This window comes from Alosa pseudoharengus, unplaced genomic scaffold, assembly GCF_046254945.1.
Source record: "Alosa pseudoharengus isolate Yale_2024_CS ecotype anadromous, Long Island Sound unplaced genomic scaffold, YU_APseudo_1.1 YU_APseudo_1.1_scf_22, whole genome shotgun sequence".
NCBI classification, from domain to species: domain Eukaryota; kingdom Metazoa; phylum Chordata; class Actinopteri; order Clupeiformes; family Clupeidae; genus Alosa; species Alosa pseudoharengus.
In genome coordinates, this window is record NW_027468680.1 from 9,388,188 (window position 1) to 9,410,755 (window position 22,568).

At 43.8% G+C, this 22,568-nt stretch overlaps 1 protein-coding gene across 4 annotated transcripts in view; it reads left to right on the top strand.

The window, feature by feature from the left end:
• Positions 1–44: 44 nt before the first annotated feature.
• letm1 (leucine zipper-EF-hand containing transmembrane protein 1) overlaps positions 45–22,568 on the top strand; it is a 30,869-nt gene continuing 8,345 nt past the window's right edge. For all 4 annotated transcript variants that reach the window (XM_076300442.1, XM_076300444.1, XM_076300443.1 and 1 more), the window contains exons 1-10: positions 45–454; positions 9,778–9,835; positions 10,085–10,580; positions 17,653–17,796; positions 18,007–18,144; positions 19,692–19,895; positions 20,419–20,538; positions 20,783–20,914; positions 21,040–21,198; positions 21,582–21,710. In XM_076300442.1, the coding sequence (XP_076156557.1) occupies positions 376–454; positions 9,778–9,835; positions 10,085–10,580; positions 17,653–17,796; positions 18,007–18,144; positions 19,692–19,895; positions 20,419–20,538; positions 20,783–20,914; positions 21,040–21,198; positions 21,582–21,710 (1,659 nt within the window). In that variant the 5' untranslated portion in view covers positions 45–375. The remainder of the gene's footprint in view (positions 455–9,777; positions 9,836–10,084; positions 10,581–17,652; positions 17,797–18,006; positions 18,145–19,691; positions 19,896–20,418; positions 20,539–20,782; positions 20,915–21,039; positions 21,199–21,581; positions 21,711–22,568) is intronic.

Below are 22,568 nucleotides of genomic sequence, written 5' to 3' on the forward strand. Positions count from 1 at the left end.
TGGTAATTTCTCCGTCAGTACTGTCCTGTCACCGCCGAGTTGTCCTGAGATAGCTCCATGGCATCACATTGAGCAACGGAGAACTACAAAGTTCATAAATACTCCCTCTGTTGGTCGTGGGAGATTCAGGAAAACGGAAGCAAATGACTACTGTTCTTTTCATTAAGTTACTTCATTGCTTGAACCATTGTGGAGAGGGAGCAAGGACATGGGGCAAGAACTTGAGTTTATGACAGTTGGAGCTAACGTTAGCACTAACATTAGTTATCGTTAGTTAGCTGCGTCAGACCACAATCTCATTTTTTCTACGGATAGAGCTAGCTCGCTAACCAGCCATCTGGGCAGTTTTTATACAGAGCAAGCAACGGAATCATAATGGCTTTAATTTTGTTTACGAGATCTCGGGCTCCATTAATGAAAACGTCAAGGTCCTTAAAAAACGAATTCAGAAAAGGTAAGAAGTTGTTTTTTGAAAGTTGTTAACATCATACCTTTCGTCATAATAATTTGTGAACTTTTGTATAATAGCGTTATGTGATGTAAATTATGATAACGGGACATTGGTCTACCAGTTAGTGTCAACCAACTGACAGACAGTGAGGACTGATTTTAAGGCAGTGGCCATCATCTAGCTTCTAGCGTTAACACAAGAGGATAAGTTAACGTTAACTGAAAATAGAATGTCACACTTTAGCGTCATATATATATATATATATATATATATATATATATTAAACCTAATGTGTCATGTCGTAAATTATATCGATCACGCATCTATTGTTTACGGAATTGGACTTGTTATGTAGCAGCTAGTTCTACCAGGTTTGGCAGGGATTTAACCGGCTGCTGCCACGGTCTGAATCAGAAAGTTCATGACCTAGCTAACGTTAGCCCCTCAACCAACGTTAACCACGATAATGATTATGGTTAGTTAGCTACATCAGATTAAGGGCATGGCTTGGAGATCCACAGCCTTGCTATCCTGGTAGACGGGTATATTATTTAACGTTAATCAATTTACAAATGTAGAAAAGCCTTTGTCCCCTTAAGTTTCCTTTTTCCATTTGGTAAACTAGGTATAAATTGCTGACCTGCGGCTTTGCATTGTGCTAAGGTACAGGCAATACCTGACAACGTGTAAACACGTGTTAGTCCTTTATGTCACATTTGACAAGTTAGGCCCTTTACCTAGCTACTGTAAGTACATTCCAGAAACACTGGTGTTTTAATATGGCTGAAAGAAAGCATCGCAGTTAGTGTGGTCATTGTCGGTGTAATACAGAAGACTAACGTTACAACTGTGGAAAGGCTTTAACCTCATAATCGTTTAACGCTCGTTAGTAGATATCGATCAATTTCAGACGACGTCCCAGGTTTGCAGTAGATGGATGCTTAGTTTGCAGTCGAAAGATCAAGAAGGAAAGTATTGGTGCTTCGACGACTCGACATGACTTCACCGACATAAGAAGACATATTTTAAGGCACACATCTTACTGTGCATTTAGCTGTCTTTCTCCTACCAGCTGTAGTCCTTAGACTGTACGTTTTCACCATCAATATCACAAGTTCTAGAATGCTTTAGTTTGGTTATTTTGTGTTTTGATTTTATTGAATGCTAAGTTATTCTAAATAACTGACCTTATCTAACTAGTTAACTGATCCATATTCTTGACATTGATTGTCTAAACCTGAAAATGTGAAGTTAACGTTACATTAAAGCAGTTTATGGAATGCGCTCTTTGACAGCATTATCCCACGTCCTTTCTATTTTCCCATGTATCGAAACACATTGCGGTTGCGCTTAAATAATAACTGCTTAGTCTTTTTCCGAGCTTAGACGCCGAATATAATGTTATAGAAATAGCATCAATATAGATTCATTTAACTTTCGACGATGACAAAACAGTAGGTTTGTGGAAAATATCCGTGTTTGTGTCCTTTTGAGGCGACATGCATCGTTTATGAGGGAGAATGCTGAACACCGTCACCCGATGCGAGGTTATTTGAGGACACCTCAGTTCCCCACTGTCTGAAACGAGGCCGCTGCAGTCTGCAATGGCGGGGTTGCTCAGTGCATCGCAGGCAAAGGCAGACACTGAATTACATCTCGCATTGTGATATATTAAGCCGTAGTCATTTTTTAACCTCATAGGTGGACACATTTAGTTCAGTTCTTAAGAACAATTAGTAAATGCATAATAATGTAGCTTAACCATTGTGGTATATGTTGAATGCAGATAGGGGGGTTATCCATTTCTAGGTCGGCCCAAAAAAAAGGAAGAAATGTTTTGCTCTCCACATCCCAGCCTCTCGCTCGGACAAAACTGCAGTGTCACCACACAAACACCGTCAGCCTCCAAGTTACCTAGCAACCCTCTTTAGTATGGGATATCAGGTAAACCTCACTGCTCCCTTTCACTTTAAAGTCCCTCTTGTGGAAGTTGGGCAATATGTTAGTGATGGCAAATGAGTATTATACAGTTTTTAGACAAATACAAAGTAATCCGATGGGTGATTACTGTGAATGATGAAAGGATGCATTATTATGGTTAGATACACTAAAACATACACTGACAGCTGATAAAGGCGTAACGATTAGGATATATGTGTCCGATCTCTGGTTAGTCACAGTTTTTGTGGCTGTGATCATTAATTGCTCTGTGCGCCACTGAGGGGCAGGCAAACCGCAGCCTGGCAAGTGACAGTGTTAATCAGTCACATTAATGCTCTGGTTCCACACCTGCACCGCTAAACATTAACCTGTCTCAGCACACATTCAGGGTTGCTGGGTGTACTTGGATACAGTACATTCTCAAATGGCTTGCGGAGCATTCTATGTAAAGGCAGTCCACATGCACTCGAAGAACTAAAGTCTGTCAGAAATACCTTAATTACAGCCTCTGCAGCTGCATGGTTCGTAAACTTTATGGTCATCTGTCTGCTATTTGACCATAGGGATTGACTAGATCTTTGTTTGACACAATTGGTCTTTATTCTATTGCAACTACATACGTTGCTGGTAGGCAAACTGGAACATGTTGCTGTTGTCATAGTTGCACAGATTGCAGTGTTCCTGAAAGCATAGTTGGCCCACAGTCGCCATTCGCCCCCATGTGGGTGAAGCACAGCCAATCAGAGTAAGCTTCTCATCTGAAATGGAGCCAATTGAGGTGGCCCGCTGAGAAGTGGCCAATAAGAGTGAGCTGGGAAGTTGGGTCACTGCCAGTCTGAGCAAGCTGCCCTACCTTGAGAGCCTAAAATAAAGACGTCAAGACGGCTGTCTGCTTCACCCGAGCATAACATAGATTAACTGAGGTTTTCATCAAATTATCCAGAATGTGATTCCAGTGTGGGCCCTTTTACAGGTTCTGTGAGAGCTTCCAACCTTCCTGAAGAGTGTGAGTGTGTGTGTGTGTGTGTGGACTGAGATGTGTGTGCTAAACTTTATGACTACTGCCCTGAAACACATCTGTTGTAGCATAGAGGCGCCAAGCGTAGGCTTGTTTTCCCCACCTTCAAGTTTACTGCTTGAGTTCCGTAACATAGCGTTGTTTTGTTTGTCATTGTTGTCCCTGTTTTCCAGTCAACTGCCATACTCACTAGGCCTAGATTGTTGTGCTTGTGTCTGCTGGTGAGCTTATTTGACAATGGCATGAACGTAAAAGGATGACCAGGAAGTCGACTTCCTGTAGGGAATTCTTTCAAGCCGTGTTGAAATGCCCTTGACTTTGACCCTGTATTTCTCCCCTCTGCGTGTTTCTGTGATGTACAGCAGGTTGTGAAACCACGTTTAACTTTCCTTCCCCTCTGTCTGCTCTCACACGGGTCTGTGTGTGTGTCAGGACAGGAGGGTCAGGAGTGGCGAATCATCGCAAGTATTTTTATGGTTCTGCTCCACTGGAGCTCAAAGGCCTCCGTGCGCCCCGGTTTGTGCGACGTGTTATCACGCTCACGCTCAGAAGGAGAAAGCTGCTCACTGTGATAAGAGCGAAAGACACACACACACACACACACACACACAGCACACACAGCACACACAATGCACACAAAAATAGTCGTGAGCTGATTTCGGTTTGTGAACCTTGACTATCTTGCCCACATGCCAGCAGAGTGGACATCATGCGGAGTGAAGACCCGAGGGCCACATAAGACCTAAACACAAATGCACAAGCAGGAGCTGGCACAGAAAGCCTCAGTCCCTGAGTTCATCCTGTCTCCACTGATCTGTCTGGCACGAGTTCCTTAGGGAGAAAAGCTCCTGCAGTCTGCCTGTTTTGGCCTAGTTTACCTCAAGGAAAGCCCACAGCCACCCAATCATGCTGAAAGAGACTGATATGAACTTTATTGTGTCCATTTTTGTTTCCAGGTCCAGCAAAACACTACCCCTTCTTTTGAAAATATGAGGTCATGGTGTACTTGTTTCTGGTGTAGACAGCTGCAGCATTTTTCAAGCCAGGATGGTTAGCTGTTGTATTGGCTCTGTAGGGAGACATGATGGAATAGCATTAGGTAGCGTGTGACAGCAGAAAATCTTAACCCCCCCACCACCACCACCACCAGCAGTCTGTGGTATCACTAACCACTCAAGAGCTGTATTTTTCCACTGGGTGTTTTGGGTGTTACCATAGCAACAGAGCTCTAGCAGCAGGCAGGAAGTACGTACGGGGACCACAGAGTTTGTGTGTGAACGAGAGTTTATGTTAGTTCTGTGTGTCAGTGCAAGACCACACCCCGAAGGCCTCACTCACAGCAGGCTTGTGTTGTCTTGTGTGGAGTGTGTCACTGAAACTGATACTGGGCTCTCATTGACTGGCTCCTGCATCTGGGCTTACTGTACGTAGTTGGCCTGTTCTTGGAATTGGCGTCAGACTCGGGGATAATTCCATGCTGGAGAATCCAAACCCACACTTGCAGCAGCACAGCTTAGGCTAGTTCAGCTCATGGCTCATGCCTAAGATTAGTGTGTGGAATAGGTCTTCCAGCAGGGTATTCTTCGACCTGGTGAGTGTCTTAACGATCTGTGGGGCAGCTAGACCTACTACATGTAGACCTACAATAGGCCTTTACATTGTGATTAAAGTCTTAAATGGCTCTTTTGATGCAAGGGTGAAAAGGTTAAAAATAGCTCTTTTGATGAAACCGTCTAGACATGCTGAGTGAGAAGTGAAACATCTCAAACAGTAATGTGACGGAACCAGCATTGTCCTAACTGGCCAAGTGCCACCCCTGGGTAGGATTTCAAATGTGCCCGAGAATCTAGCACACACCATGGATACACCTGCCCTCACTGGACACCTTGGAGGACCTCTGGCAAACTACTGTCCAATTGGCTGATCCCATGTCTGCCTTACTTTCTTGACCCCCTTCTTACTTAGCAACCGTTGTTACGGTCCATTGTCTCAAATTGCTTCTGTGTGCTCAGCAGCACATATTACAAATTGAACATGAGTTAAAGGTGCGATTTGTAGGATTGTTAACGAACGTTCTGTAGGCCAAAATCAAAACACTGGTGAACGTTCTCAAGACTACCAGACGCGAGCCTCTTCTGGGTTGCCAGATGTAATGAAGACTTAGCTAACGTTAATTGACCTGCAGCTGCTTTAACGTTTCTCCAACCATGACCCAGCTACACATTACGGAAACAGTGAAAACAAAAAATACCTCTCTAACCAACGTAACATATTTAGCTGAAGTTAGCGATACAGATGAAGTTTAGCATAGGCTACCTGTTGTTGAGAAATATGGCCAGCTCTGCGTCAGACTTGATATTCTTCGTTTGACGAAGACGTCACCATCTCAGGAAGCTCCTCCGATGTCCACTTAATTTGTTTCTTGTTTTAATTTTGGAAATTTGCCTGCCTCTTGTAGGCGTTCATGACTACAACTGACAGCTGTTGACAGTTGGCCTTTGCTAATTTGGCAACCCAAATAGGAGGACGCGCTAGCCCATTATTAATACACTATTCTAGAATTAATCGTTCAAAACATAAACGAAAATTCCAAGAGATTCCGCCACGTAACTGATTTTTTTCATGGGTTTTACAGGGTTTCACGGGTTAGAGTAATGTTGTCAAATAAGCCATTACTTCAATTCATCGTGTTTCCTCACTCTCTGACAACATATGGTGATCATTTTTGGAATGGTTACAGTTTATTTTCCATTATTTCCTACATACTGGACCTTTAATACAACAATTTAGAATTCAGAACTCAGAAAGAAACAATGTTACCTTTTTATGTTTATAGACAGTGTATGTTTTATTTCAGTCAGTGCTTGATAATGGTTCACAGAAACTGTATTTGAATTCTAGGATGCAAAAAACTGATGATGTGATGCTAAGCACTCATCAACTCATGTCCAGTTGTGCTATGGTTATCTTGTTTTTTGTTTTTTTTGGTTGAATTCTTATTCAAAAATCAACACGGAAAGTCGTGCCCTGAAGGACTCTGTAGCAACCTACTGAGGACGCGCACACACAGTCTCTCTCTCTCTCTCTCTCTCTCTTTCTCTTTCTCTTTCTCTCCCTCCCTCTCTCAGACAGCGTAACAGGTTAACCGTATTTCTTTTGGGCCTTCTAACAGCGTTTCCTCAGGACTTCCTCTTTCCTGTCTGAGTGAGGTAGAGCAGGGGGCATTAGATCAAAGGTCACGGAGAGAGAGAGTTAGCGAGTAAAAGAGAGAGAGTGAGAGAGAGAGATGGATGGATATAAGAGGAAGGGAGGGATGGAAGGAAGGACAAAGGAAGGTTGAAGAGCGGATTAGACAGGTGAATCCACTGTGGAGACTGCATGTTTTGTGTTGTATTACTGTAGTATATCCTGGAGCTTTAGACGGGTAAGGAGGGGTCAAGGGAGATTTAAGTTACTGGTCTTGAGTAAAGGTCTCGTCTGCTGGAGTCAGACTGGAAGAACTAGTGCATATGGAATAGGATTAGAGGGTCTTGTGGATTGACACAAGTGCTCAGCCTTAACAGATGGGTCAGTAGACTGTGTGTGTGTGTGTGTGTGTGTGTTCGCTCGCGCGCAGTGTACCCAGATGATAGACGAGCAGGGTTTCCACAATAAAAAAGGTCAGGGCTAATTTTATCCACTCCCACCTCTTCTTGCCCCCATAATAACCTCTGGGGCTGTATTCACATGTTGAATTCAGTGTACTATGTATACAAATACACACGAGTGTGGACATAGTTGTGGAGAGAGCATACTCAATACAGTATCGTGCAGCTCATAGACGCTGAAAGGTTTAAAGTGTACCACACAGGTTCTGCTGTATTGGCACAAAGCGCTGATTAACCTTTAAACTCTGAGAGATTTCATCAGTTCACCACTGCACTGACTTTGTGGCAGTGACCTTAGGAGCTCTTTGAGGTCTGATTCAATCAAGTGTCCAATCAATGACCTCTACTCACATGTGAACAGGAGCGAATGTGTTGCTTACACAAGTGTGTCCTTTGCAGGCCTCACAGTGAAGGCTCTGACGCTTGAGTACACCAGTGTCCCTGTGTCCTTTGCCAAAAAATGTTGTCTCTGTGCTCAATGTGGCCTACAGAGGCACAGGCCCTGATTTGATACTCCCACTGCCCTAGATCCAGCCTCAGCACCCACTGGTCTAAAAAAAAAAAAAAAAAAATCGCATTTCTTGCAAGCATGCTCTCATTTATTGCTGGTTCACATTTGAGCATATTCTCCTCCCAGGTCCACAGTATTTGGGAGTGTTATACAAGGCTAATTAGTGTTTTATTGGGGGGGCATGATGTCATCTGTGAGATTGCAGTGCTAGCCAAGACTTGTCCTTTAGAGGTGGGAGATTGTGGTGCAGTTTGTGGTGCAGTTTGAGGATGACTACAAACAAAATGCTTTTTAAAAACCTTGGTGTATGCTAGGGCTCGGTTAATTCTGTTTTCACTGGCCATTCCTGCTTGTGTGTGCGCTGAATTAATATCACCATGGCAACCTCCACTATAGCGAATGGAAATGTGTGTGTGTGTGTGTCTGTGTGTGTGTGGGTGAGAGAGAGGAAGACTGTCCTTATGCGACCCAGCTGAGGGCGGTATCTTTGGCACAGACTCTCGCTTGCGTCACAGCACTTGGCTGCCTGTGATTGGAGGAAACAGCATCTTGCCTGCTGCCACTGAACATGAAATGCTGAAAGCGTTCACCTGCTGTGCTGTCACCAGCAGAGGTGTGGTGCACATCTCCCCACATGTTCTACATTTCCGAGTGCATCGAGGGAAATCAGGAAATGCCCCAGACTCTTACACCCTTTGGGGAAGCAATATGGCCTTGTGATGATGTTTAAATAATCATACAAAAATATGAAATAGGCCTATTTGTGTGACTTGTCCACTGATGGAAAATTACTGAACTGGATTCCCCAAGGAATTTAATTGTAATGGGTGCAGTCTGCAGCCCTGTTCCCCCAGCCTTTTCTTCAGAGGAACTAAATCAATTCAGAGAATAATGATCTAGGATTACCGAATGTGATTACATGATGTGATTATGAAACCATTTATCAAGGCTGTTAAAATATTAGGGGCATAAGATGCAGTTATTATGCAGGCATCATTTTCTACCACACCCTTCTATTTAGTTTCTCTTCCCCTTTCTCTCTCCCTCTTTCTATCTTTTTCTCTCTCTCCCTCATATACACACACTCACACTTACATCTGCACCCCCAGTCCCCACACACTGCATCAGTCACGTATACTAAGCTACCTTTCATGACTACCCATTCTTAATCCTAACTCTATAATCCATAACACACACACACACACACATGCAAGCATGCACACATGCAGTGCCAGTCACGTATGCCGAGTAGTCATCTCCCTAATCCCGCTACACAGGTAAAGAACAGTGGCAGTGATAGTCATTCTTGTTCCTATACAGCAACACACACACACACGTCACTTGTTCCATGCAGTTGATCGTGAAAACACACACACACACACACGCACACACACGCACACCCTGTAGATAGACAGGTTATTGCTGGATTTATAGGACTCATGTTATGTCGTTGCAAGACGGAATGGTGTGCCATATCCTTTTGAATGGGTGCCAGGCAGAGTAACATATATTTAGCTGTCGTGACTGTGTGGCATATCTGTCAGCACATGGTTCTGATGTAATGCAAAAGGCATATAAGTTAAGGTGAGTCAGGTGGCAACATATTTACAACCATCTAGATATCCTTGTTGACTTACACAGTGGATGTCTTATCAGGGCTCCTATATACAGTGTATATATATGTGTGTGTGTGTGTGTTCCCCTTCTTTGCAAATTTGGATCCAAATAAAAGCATTTAATTGTGTGTAGTGAGTGAATAAGCGTGACCGTGTGTCAGTGAGTGTTCCAGGAGGTGTGCTGTGACGCACTATTGTTATTTTTGATGTTGGAGTGGACGCTGGCACGTCAGGGCTCCCAGACGGGGACAGTTAACCCCAGCCACACACACACACACACACACACACACACAGACTGACCCCTGTCTGAACAGAATATGATATGTCCGTCTGTCCCAGTGTTCCATCACACATACTCAGTCATTTACACATAGATACTCACAGGCAGACAGGTGCTGTGCGCGTGTGTGTGCGTGTGTGTGCGCGTGTGTGTGCGCGTGCGTGAGAGAGAGGGAGACAGCACACAAACGCATCTTCAGTTTTAATATGAGCAATTGAGCATAAGGGATTGCTGCCAAGAAGAGATAAAGTATTCATCAGATGTCAACATTGTGTTTAAATTGAATGATTAAATCTCTCTCTTTCTCTCACAGGGAAGTTCACAGAAGGTGCCTGTATTAACTGCACATCTCTTCGGTTATCCTCTCACAGGTATACACACAAACACACACACACACACACACACACACAAAATTATAAAAAACACAAATGATGTTGTCTAAATGTGGATGGATTACATGATTATGTGAGTCCTTGTTCCTGCATGTGAAGTACATAATAGTAAACAATGACAGTGGTGATCCTGAGGAGATTAGCCCATTGATTGGTCTGGCTTGTTTGAGCTCTTTGCTGTGATGTCTGTGATTGATTGGTTGTCCTGTCCATGTCTTTTCCCTGTAGTCCCGATGTCCTCCGAGGTGGCCCTGTGTCTCTGGCCTCGTCCTGCAGCCCTGACCCTTTCTCCGCGTGGATGTCGACGCGCGACAGCTACTCCCAGCGCTCCCAGCGTCTCTACTGTGCCGTCCTCGTCGCCAACCCTCCGCTGCCGCCGCCGCACGGGGCAGCGTGTGTCCGCTCGCGGCTCGCGCACACACCCGGGCGCCAGAACCCTGTGCGGTGGGTGCACACGAGCGCCCGTCGGTGCGACGACTCGAAGGTCGAGCGCTCGCTCAAGTCGCTGAAGGACAAGAACAAGAAGTTGGAGGAGGGCGGGCCGGTCTACTCGCCAACGGTGGACGCGCAGATCCAGCGGCGGTCGCTGGGCCAGCGGGTGCTCGACGAGGTCAAGCACTATTACCACGGCTTCCGCCTCTTGTGGATCGACACGACGATCGCCGGACGCATGTTGTGGAGGGTGCTGAATGGACATGGGCTCTCCCGGCGAGAGCGGAGACAGGTATTCAAATATGCCGTCCATACTCTGTAGCACTGCACATGCGTATACTGTACATACAATACAGTCTTGTCACTCATTTTCCTGTTCTGGCTCAACCGGTGGAACAAGATGTACAGTATCTCAATACATACAAACTGTATACCTACACAAGATATACAGTATCTCAATATGTACATACTGTATGCCTACACAAGGGGAGGAATGTACACTCACAAGCATATACACACAATCCAAAGTATCAGTTACACTCTCAAGTGTGTGTGTGTTCTTGTAAAGCAAGGTGCTAAAGCTTGTGGGTCCAATACACACACAAAAACACAGTCACATGTTGTGGTCCTCTACCCCCTGGGAACAGATATTTAAGAGAGGATGTGGTTATCTCACTACAGAGCCCTCACCAACTTCTTTCCTCCGCAAAAACACACCTTTTCACCTTTTCACCTACACGGGATATAGAGGGCAACGTTGGTTAGCGGATAGGTTTAGTGTGTGTGTGTTTGTGTGTGTGTGTGTTTGTGCGTGTGTGTTTGTTTGTCTTTGTTTGCTTATTTGTTTGTTTGTTTGTTTGTTTGTGTGAGTGTGTCGTTGTGTGTTGTGGGGTTAGAAGGGCGGGACCTCATGTTCTCTCTTTTTTAATCTGTGGCATCTAACTCCTGATTGGAGCCAGTAATGAGATTGAGGATTTAATTCGGACTCATGCTGCCCTGTAATAGAACATTTCCTTTATAGTCCCCTGACCTAGTGTCCATTCCTAAAAGGAGCCAAGCTAGCCATAGGGGCAAGCCAGTGGCTTGATAGAGGCCTATGCAGTAATGTAGCTTATAATGGAATTGGACAATGATATTTTCAGATTTACTGGGATTTTTATTTCCATGAAGGTCTTATTGCACCTTCATGTTTATCTTTAGATTTAGTCTAATTTGGTGTTATATTCTTTCTAGTCCAGTGTATGCGGCATTATACTGACATGTATTTTGGAAGACAGTCATCAAATCATCCAGTGTACTAGTTTTACAGTGTGTTTAAAACACAACAATTAAGTTACTGACTGGTGCCAATACTTAATGTCTAACCTAATGCTTAGCTTAGGCAGCATTATTAATGACTGTGTGGTTATGCAATTGAGTGTGTGTGTGTGTGTGTGTGTGTGTGTGTGTCCTCAGCAGACCTCCATTTACTTTTTATAGCCCCTGATATAGCTGTCTCTATGTAGTCAATGATTGATCAATTAGGACTCGCATCTCAATGTGTGTGTGTGTGTGTGTGTGCGTGTGTGTGCGTGGCGCGTGTGATGGGAAAGGGGGGATTCAGGACAAGTGAGACTTCTTGGACATTTTGGGACAAACTGGTTGAGAGAAGCTGTGAGAGTGTTGGAAGGTAGCCCAGTATCTATTGTGGTTAAATGATACTCCATGGAGGCCTGCAGTGTCCTCACCAGTGAGGTGAAGAGAGGGGTCAAATCAGGCAATATCTCTCTCTCTCTCTCTCTCTCTCTCTCTCTCTTTCTCTTTCTCTTTCTTTCTTTCTTTTTTTCTTTCTTTCTTTCTCTCTCATTCTCTTTCTCTCTCTCTCTTTCTTTCTTTCTCTTTCTCTCTGTCTAACACTATCACACTTTCTCTTTCACACCCTCTCATGCTTTCTGGTGGTGGTGCTGATATTACTGTATGGTTATGAGATGCAATGGTTAGTATGTCTTCTTCATGACTCGGCAATATCAGCTGTGGCAGGGGAACTTCCTGGAATGATATATTTTGCCATCTGATGCAGGTTGCCAGTAAGGGAAAAGTGTCTTGTGGAGTCGACCAGTCCACTTTGGGGTTCCCTAATGGACTAGACCGTCTGAAGGCCATATTATTCATGTCTCCCATCGTGCCTGGTCGTAGTGGACAAGTGGCTCTCAGTGTTAAGTGGGCTACTCTGGCAGGGAATATTCACTGATGAGTGCACTGTTAACTTGAGCCTTTTTTAGAATGAGAGAAAGAGAAACCAATTAATTTGCCAGCCAACTTCTGTCAACATATCAGTGCATTTGTTAACATAGCATTTTTTTTTTTTTTACTTTCAGTTTAGCTCATCGTGAGAAGTAGCGATGTGCATTAGTGTTCAGTATGCACTAGCTGCTTCCTACCAAGTTCATTATTATACCATATCAGTGTTTGTGTTTTTAAGATTAAACCCCCACCATCCCTGCACTTGCATAACCGGTTTCCCCATCATTGGCCCATAAAGCTCCTGGTCTGGGGTGCATGAGGCCCACGTCCGGCCCATGTCCGGCTCACATCTAGTGCAGAGGCAGAGTTCAGAAAATGTTCCTTTGATCAAGCATGATGAAGAGGGCACATAGATGATTTAAAATGGCACTTACAGTGTTTCCCAGAGAATTGAATTCCATTTGTGGTGGCTGGTTTGCGGAATTAACTTAAATGCAACAGTTTTTGACTAATTAGCACAGTGTGATTATGATGCTAACCAGATTTAACAACCTGGAAAATCATTGTGTGGTGGTCAATAGGGTTGGGTATCGTTTCAATTTGAACGATTCCGATTCCAATTCCTATTTCTTATTTCGATTCCGGTTCCTAGCGATTCTCGATTCCGATTTTTTTAAGAGGCTGGGTCAAAAAAAGTTTAGGATATTTTAAATGAGCTAGCTAACCAACGGTCTTTCTCAGGGTATCTGCACATTTTCCAAGTGCAAATTTAAAGACTTTTAAGACCTTTTCAAGACATCTAAATGAAACTTAAGACTATACCACGGCAAAAAGATATATATGACTGTTTATGCAATAGTTTTTTTTTCCTACTAATTTTAACCCCCACCCCATTTTGGATGTCTACAGAAGTTACCAAATATATTTTGGCGAAAGAAAAATAATTGTGCGTGAATTACCTTCAAAGCTATAAATGGCCAATTTTAGGGTCTGGGCTGCTTGCTTTTGAAGCTGGCTGTACATATTTGGTTTTGCTTACTGCTGAGGCTGACTGTTCTTCACCTGTGTCTGTAGTAGCCTAGGCTACTTGGCAAAGACATGTGCACTGGACTGGATTCCCTTCAATATTTTTTTTCAAAGTTAGACTAAGCTATTTACATGTTTTAATAAGCCTACTTTATATAATTTACTATGTGCATCTATTGTCCAATATGCAGCACAGCAAATTAAAGTTAATCCACTACTTTACATGTTGCATTCCAGTTGTATCTAAACCAACCAAAGCTTGACTGAAACATTGTAAAACCATTGACTTGTTTTAAATTAATTAAGAGACAGGTCCTCCTCGCATGATCCTGCTGAAAACCGCTGGTTTCATCTCAAGCACGCACGTATTATGAACACACGTTTTTATGTAGCCAGTCGCCGACATTCAAAAAATATGCGGTTATAGTTCACAACTTTTGCGAAGTAGGCCTAGCCTACTGGGAAACGCTGGCAAGCAAGCTGCTGGCAGATATTACAGGTAGGCTATTAACTTAGACAGATATTTTCTTCCCTAGGCTAAGCCAGCAACACACGCTGGAAAGATGCAAACAGATCAACTTAACATATACAGTATTTCCTCCTAAGTGCGAAGCACTGCACATAATTTGACCAGCAGTCTTCGCGTCCATAGTTTGTGAAACGATACTGCGTCCGAGCAACAATTTTAGATGCCAAGCGCAACTCCAAAAAGGAGAACAAATGAGCGTCCGGCTTGAGGCTGCGCCGGACGCCGGACAGGGCTTTTAGAATCCATATGTCCGGCCTAAATTCAAACGTATGGCCAACCTATCGCTCTTTCTTTCTCTTGCTCATTCTACCGTAGGTTTCCTTATTCCACGTCCTGTATATCTTACTGGCCTCAGCTACACCACGAAAACGTCAGGCATATTATTTTGTACATAGGCCTACTGTATTATTACTATTTTCACTCCTTTAACCACACCCGTGAAAAACATCTTCACTCTGCAACCACTACACTTCCTCCCGTAGCCTAATAGCCTAGTCACTTATACAATTGCATTTTAAATACACGAAACTGGATTGAGACATCACTCGCTCTCTTGCACTCGCTGGCGGTCCCATACGCACATTTAATACCTCTCTTTCGAAAATTCAGTTGTATTTAAGACTATTTAAGGATCCGCGGGAACCCTGCTTTCTGAATGAAATAGTCTGACCTTCTCCATGAATTTTAATTCTATGAACTATGCGCTTCTTCGTTGGTGTTCAGCCGTTTCTTCTTCAGGTCGGCGGACTGGGAATCGAAACTAGGAATCGAAATTTAAACTTTTGAACGATTCCGGGAAAATCGCAAAGATAGTCCCGGTTCCAACCAATACTCGATATTCGATACCCAAGCCTAGTGGTCAATGTTGATATTGTGGTGGGCCACCACAAATAAGTCAATGTATGGGAAACACTGACCTAAGCTTTGTTGTTTTTACTTTCTACACTTTAGAGGCCAAAACAATTCAGATAAACAAACAGGTAGCTTTGTGAAACCGACCCCTGCTGCTATCTGTGAGCACCTTGCTAACATATCGGCATTAGTGTGAGGCATTAGTTTATTATTGGAAGTTACCAGTGCCTGGGTTCAACCCGGGCTCATTAACATGACGGGTTGGCAGCTTAGAAATAATCACATGCTCAATGCCTTTTATTTTTAGCCTATGCTCGATGGCAGCTAGAAACTTAAACAGCGTTGCCTGCATTAGAGGGAATCTTATGCTTGTTTTGGTCTTGACGAGAGTTCAAATTCTGCTATAATGTGTTTTCTTAGCTTCATGCACCATCAATTGTTCTTCAGCTAGATTAATGGTGGATGTTCTAGAAAACTCTGGGGGGGAAAATAAAACATTGCAAATGACCTCCACATTCTCGGGAATTGATAAGAAAGCTTTTGACAAAGCAACGGTGGGGATGTTATCTAGTTCTACATGGTAAGTCTTTAGGAAATATTAAACAGACTTAGACATTGGATCACTACAGTGGGCGTTGAGCCACCCATTAGTGTAAACATCAGTGCCAGTCCAGTGCTTTAGCCCAGTACAAACAGCAGGTCAGCTTTACATGTGGAATTTGAATGCAAATATGGGTCTGTGGCTTCAGTTTTATTATAATATATGCAGCCACATTACAATAAACTGAGTAATTTAAACTACAAGGCAAACATTCTAAATCTTCATATCACCTCTGATAGAGGCTAATAGAAAAGAGGTATTTTTCTAGGATCTTGTTGACATACAGTTAGGAAGGTTGCGGAATGTTCCAGAAAAGAAAACAATAGCAATAGCAAACAATAGCAAACACTGCTTAACGTTCTGAACGTACAAAATTAAAAGAAGAACCAGGCAGTCCAGAAGAAGGCCTCTACAGCGCGTCAGTATCTGCACTAACGGCCGAGCTTCTCCAGTTCCCCCGGGCCTCTCGGAGTCTTTGTGTGTGGGGCCAGCTGACCTGGCGCCCCCTGCACTGGCCGCTAACGGCTCAGCCCCACGCCATTCATCTAACGCAGCCCTCTAATCCCCCGGCTTTGCCTCTTTCACATGCGCGCTCTTTCAGAACTCGCCTGCCACCGCTCAGTGCTGCTCAGTGCTGTCTCCTCTCTTCTCTTCTCCTCTCTTCTCTCCTCCACTCCCTCTCCCGGCCACTCTTTTAACTGCTCATTCCTCTTCTTGGCCCCCCATGTCCTCTCATCTCTCTTTCTCTCTCTCTCTCTTTCTCTCTCTTTCTTTCTTGCTCTCTCTCTCTCTCTCTCTCGCACTTCCCAGTCCCACTCTTTTGACATCAGCTCACCTTCTGTGTTACTACCCTCACACCTTTTCTTTCTTGCAGTACTCTCCCATATTCCTTACTGTCCCTTCCCCTCTCTCTCTCTCTCTCTCTCTGTCTCTCTCTCTCTCTCTCTCTTCTTTCTTTCTTTTTCTCCCTATGTTTCTTGGAAGTGATATACATGTCAATGGGCGTAGCACAAAGCCCTATTCATGCAGCCTGGCTTAAATCGGCTTCCAAATGCACCCCCTGACAGGCAGGTGGGGAGGGGGTACTCAACCTCTTCTTTTTGTGGGGTAGAGAGAGGGGATGGGGGGGGGGGGGTACAGGAACCCTAAACTGCCCCCTACCTCATTATTCTTCTGTTAGCCAGGCCTCATTGCTCCCCCCCCCCCCCCCCCCCTCTTATTTCTCCCACATGTTTTTTTCTCCCTCTAATGCACATCTGCTGATAATAGGTAATGATGTGTCAGTTGTTTTTTCTTTATGGTCCCTCACTTTCACCCTTTCCCCCTTCTATCTGCTGTGTACGTGTATGGGTTGTGTGTGTGTGTGTGTGTCTGTGTGTATGTGTGTTTCTCTCTGTTAATTAATGCCCCTTTACATTTTTTTTCTTTGAAGCACTCATGTCATGTGTAAGTTTGTTTTTGCCTGGTCCCTCTCCCCCTCCCAGTCACCCTCATCTCCATGGAGACGTGCATTGTGATGCTGGGTTGTGGAATGGACTGCAGTGCCGGCACGTGAAAGTGCAAGGAGACGGAGGGAGGGAGGGAGGGAGGGGGGGTGGGGCGGGGGGGATTGCAATGGAGGGAAGCTCAGCCAAGAGAGGGAAGAGGGAGGACATGGAGATGAGGAAAGGCCCCAGTTCACTTGGCCTGTGTGTGTGTTTGCTGCTGGTGGCTCACTGGCTCAGTAGCCCCCTCTGCTGGTGTACAACCATACTGCTCCACATAGGCACTGCAGTGGAAGCTTTGAGTAGACAACCGTCTCTTTGATTAGTGAAAACTGGTCTTTTTTTCTGAGGATCTCGAGCAGTGCATCAGCTGAATGCAGTATTTTGTGTGTGTGTGTGTGTGTGTAAAAGTGAATGCATGTAACATTCGCTTGCATCATCAAAGATGCTACATATATGCTAGTGTTTAAGCAATAAAGTCACTTATTTTAGAACTACACCCAGTTAATGCCACAATTTGATAGTTGAACAATATATTCAGGTCAGTTATACAGTATATCTAATACTATTGTTGTCTTCTGTCAAGTAGCTTCACAGATAAATTATGATGGCCTAATTCTGTGTTTTCATAATGTTATGTAATTTCCAGTTCCTGCGGACGTGTGCAGATGTGTTCCGACTCCTCCCCTTCCTCGTGTTCATCATCGTTCCCTTCATGGAGTTTCTGCTGCCCGTGGCGCTCAAGCTCTTCCCTAACATGCTGCCGTCCACCTTTGAGACACAGTCCAAGAAGGTCAGGACCACAGCAGCCAACACCTGCCCTTATCAGTCAAGCCTTCATTTATCAGGGGCAGTTCATATGTACACATTATATCACATTTTAAGATACTGATGAGGTGGTGATGTCTTTTTACATATTTGTATGCATATGCCTGTGCTATATACCCTTATAAACAACTAATTGTAACCTGAATTGTGTGTGTGTGTGTGTGTGTGTGTGTAGGAAGAGCGGTTAAAGAAAGAGCTGCGAGTGAAGTTGGAGATGGCCAAGTTCCTGCAGGACACCGTAGAGGAGATCGCCCTCCGCAACAAAGCATTCAAAGGCAACGTCACCGAGGAGTTCTCCACGTTTTTCCAGAAGGTACTGTCCCTGACACACACACTTACATGAATACACAAGCTCAAGAAATAATCTGGAAATCTGGAAGGAAGATAAGGAAGCGAATTGTCTGGCTTCATGTTCTGATAGCGTCAAATCAGAGGGTGTGTTCGATCTTGCAATGCTGCACAGATCTGGTTAAATCTCACAATACAAACATCCCTTACGCTCAGTCAGATCTGCACAGTGCATGATCTGAGGCAATTTTCTTCCTACAGATACAGGTCTTGTTAAACCTCTTTGTAGGCTGGGTGAACCCAGCCTGATCTGCCGGCGGTTTCTTTTTTGCCCTGCAGCTCAGGCTGGAGATTGGTGAATGACTATCCAATTGCGTACAGAGTAATTTCAACTATGCCCGTTGATCACGCCTCTTGTGCAGTAGAAAATACAAAGCGGACTCCTCAGACCACTGTTCAATCTTAAAAGATTGAGCTTGGTCTGGTGAAAGCCAGACTAACTTCTCTGTACACTTTCAAAGTTTACAAAACTTTGGTTTGTCTGTAGAGACCCTCACCACACTACTACAGAAGTGTAATTACATTTTGAGCATTGTCAGTGGTAAAAAATAGTGTTTGTTTTTTGACGTGCTAGCTGACCTCTTAGCATTTACTGTAAGCCCATTCAGTGATGTAAATAAACGGACTTGCTCAAAACTCCACCAGTTAACGTAATTTTGCTCTCAATCAAAACTTTGAAGTTGTTAACTACCATAAATAGACCCTAGGTTGCTTTTACTCCGGAGTTTACACTTTAAGAGGCTCATTATATATAAATGATTCCTTCTAATAAATAGCGAGTTTAATTATAAACAATTATAAAGCTTAACCAAACCAACACATCATGCTCACATCATGAGCTCAATGCAAATCAAACCAGCTAATAGGCTAACTGAAATAACACCCATGCCAATCTCTAGGTATGGTGAAGGGTATGTGATGATGTGGGGCTATTTTAATTCCAAAGGCCAAGGTAACTTTATCAGGATGCACAGTATTCTGGATCCATGAAATAACTGGCCTTTAAAAATAAAAATCTGCCTGTCTCTATGGGAATTTAACATAGGGGTGGGAATACTTATGACCCCTGTATTTTAAGGAAGAACATTTATTTATTTATGATACATTATTCATTCACTAAGAAAATTGGTGTCCTTAAAGGTTAGATATTTCCTCATTTTTCTCTTAAGGCATTAAGATCAATTTTTAAAAGATGATTTTATATTCCTCTTTTCAGTCAACTTTAGCATGGGTGCCAATACTTTTGGCCATCACTGTAGATAGATAGATTGATAGATTGATAGATTGATTGATTGATTCCCAAGGGGAAATTCAAGGTCTCAGTAGCATACAGACATCACACACAACATGCACTTACAGCAGAAAAAGTAATATACATATAAAAAACTCCACTGTACAATAGAGACAGTAGAAGATAAACATGATACTAAAATACTAAATACTAATACTGCTTCCCTTTCTCTCTCCTCCTCTCCCTTCCTCTCTCCCTCCCTGTCTGTGTCTCTCCATCAGATCCGTGACTCGGGTGAGCGCCCCAGTAACGAGCAGATCATTCGCTTCTCGAAGCTGTTTGAGGACGAGCTGACGCTGGACAACCTGACGCGGCCCCAGCTGGTGGCGCTGTGTAGGCTGCTGGAGCTGCAGTCCATCGGCACCAACAACTTCCTGCGCTTCCAGCTCATCATGAAACTCCGCGCCATACGCACCGACGATAAGGTGGGAGGGTGGTCAGGGAACAGAGATGCGCGCGCGCGCACACACACACACACACACACACACACACATATATATTTGTGTTTGTGAATCTATATATATATATATATATATATCAAACCATATATATATAGATAGATAGATAGATAGATAGATAGATTCACAAACACACACAAAAACACACACACACACACACATATAGATTCACACACACACACACACATTCACAAACACACACAAAAACACAAACACATATACATACACACACACGTGCACACTGGCTGGGGGCTCATACAGATGCAGTGTTTGTACAACAGTGTTTGTCAGACACACACAAAAGTGCATCTGTGTGAAAAGACAGCACTGAATAGCATTTGAATATTCTGGACATGCATGTATGTGGTACTGAACTAAGCATCCTGAAAGTAACGTGTGTGTTGTGTGTGTGTTGTGTGTGTGTGTGTTGTGTGTGTGTTGTGTGTGTGTGTGTGTGTGTGTGTGTGCGCGCGTGTGTGCGCGTGTGCAGCTGATAGCAGAGGAGGGAGTGGACAGTCTGAACGTGAATGAAGTGCAGGCCGCCTGTCGCGTCAGAGGAATGAGGGCACTGGGAGTGACAGAAGATCGCCTGAGAGAACAACTCCAACAGGTAGAACACGCACGCACACACACACACACACACACACACACACACACACACATTCATGAAATTGACTCAGTGGGCCATCCTGATGAGTTCTTTGCACACATGAATGAATATAATATGTTGTATATTTCTCTTTCTCTCTCTCTCTCTCTCTCTCTCTCTCTCTCTCTCTCTCTCTCTCTCTCTCTCTCTCTCTCTCTCTCTCTCTCTCTCTCTCTCTCTCTCTCTCTCTCTGTGTGTCTTTCAGTGGCTGGAGCTGCACTTGGATCAGCAGATCCCCACATCTCTACTGCTGCTTTCTAGAGCCATGTACCTGCCGGACACACTCTCACCTGCAGACCAACTCAAGACCACACTACAGATCCTGCCAGAGATAGTGGTACGTGTGTGTGTGTGTGGAGAGGGGTGTTTCAAATGTCTCTGTTTTAGTGTAATTTTAACTGTTTGTGAATTCAGAACCTGAATATTGTGTGTGTGTGTGTGTGTGTGTGCGTGTGTTTGTAGGCGAAGGAGGCCCAGGTAAAGGTGGCAGAGCTGGACTTCTCCAAAGTGGACAACAAGACTAAGCTGGAGACCACGCTTCAGGAGGAGCGGGCCATCCGCGAGGAGAACCGCGAGAGGGAGATGGAGAGGCTGGCCGACGCCGCCGAGAAAGCTGCACGGGTCAGTGCAGCTGCACGTCACTCACACCAGACAATGAGGGCAGGCCTGCTACTCACAGCATGCAAGCTGATTGGCCACTGTACTCAGTAAAGCCCTTTACTCAGTGAACAGCAGCATACATGTGAGAACAGAGTAGATGCTGGTGAAGGGAGGATATCTAGAACTTTCTGTCAGGATCAGACTGTTGTTTTGCTGTGAATACATACAGTTATAAGTATATAGATATCAAGGGCTCACAATGTGGTCAAACTTTACGTTAGGAATCATGGTTGAAAGTGAGTGAAGGGCCCATGTTGGACAGTCTGAATGTTTGTTCCATTCTGGGGTATGTGTGTTTTTAATATTGTTAATCGATCTTTGGCCTCCTCATTTACTGTCTATAGGAGGGTGAACTGGAAGCAGAGGTTGCTAGGCGACAACAGTTGGATGTGGAGCATTCTCTAACCAGCGTTGATCAAGCCATCCACTCGGAAACACTCAAAGACACTGCACCCGCCCTGGAGGGCATCAAGGTAACACACACACACACACACACACACACACACACACACACACACACACACACACACAAAGTACACAAAATAAACGCAACGCACCTCATATTTCAGAATTTCATGTTTAGAAATGTACTCATTCAAAAGCACTGAAGTAGAACCATTCAGTCATACTGCAGTATGCTTTCCTTTAGAGTGTGGTGTATCCTCATAATGGATTTCATAATTTCACATCAGCAACTTATACCGACACACATACTCTCCATCACTTATACACACACACACACACTCTACACACACACACACACACATGCTCATATATATATATACAGCGGGGAAAATAAATATTGAACACGTCAACATTTTTTTGAGTAAGTATACTTCTAGTGAAGCTATTTGTATGAAATTTTCACCAGACATTAGTATTAACTTAGGTAATTCACACATATAAAAAAATCCAAACATTAATGTTCATAAGTAGAGTTATGAGTAAAAAAGTGGAATGCCACAGGAAAAAAGTATTGAACACGCCTACTGAAATTTCTTAAATACTTTGTGGAAAACCCTTTATTTGTAATGAGAGCTTCAAGGCATTTCCTCTATGACAAAACTAATCAGTCGCAGTATTCAGGTGTGATTTTGGCCCATTCTTTTAAACAGATAGTCTTTTAATATTGAAGATTCCAGGGGTCCCACTTGTAAATCCTGATCTTTAGGTAACTTCCAAAACTGTTCAATTGGATTTAAGTCAGGGCCTGAATTTCCTTTCTCTGAAACCAATTGAGAGTTTCCTTTGCTGAATGCTTTGGATCATTGTCCTGCTGGAAGGTCTAGCCATGTCTCATTCTCATTGTTCTGGTGGATGTCAAGATTCTC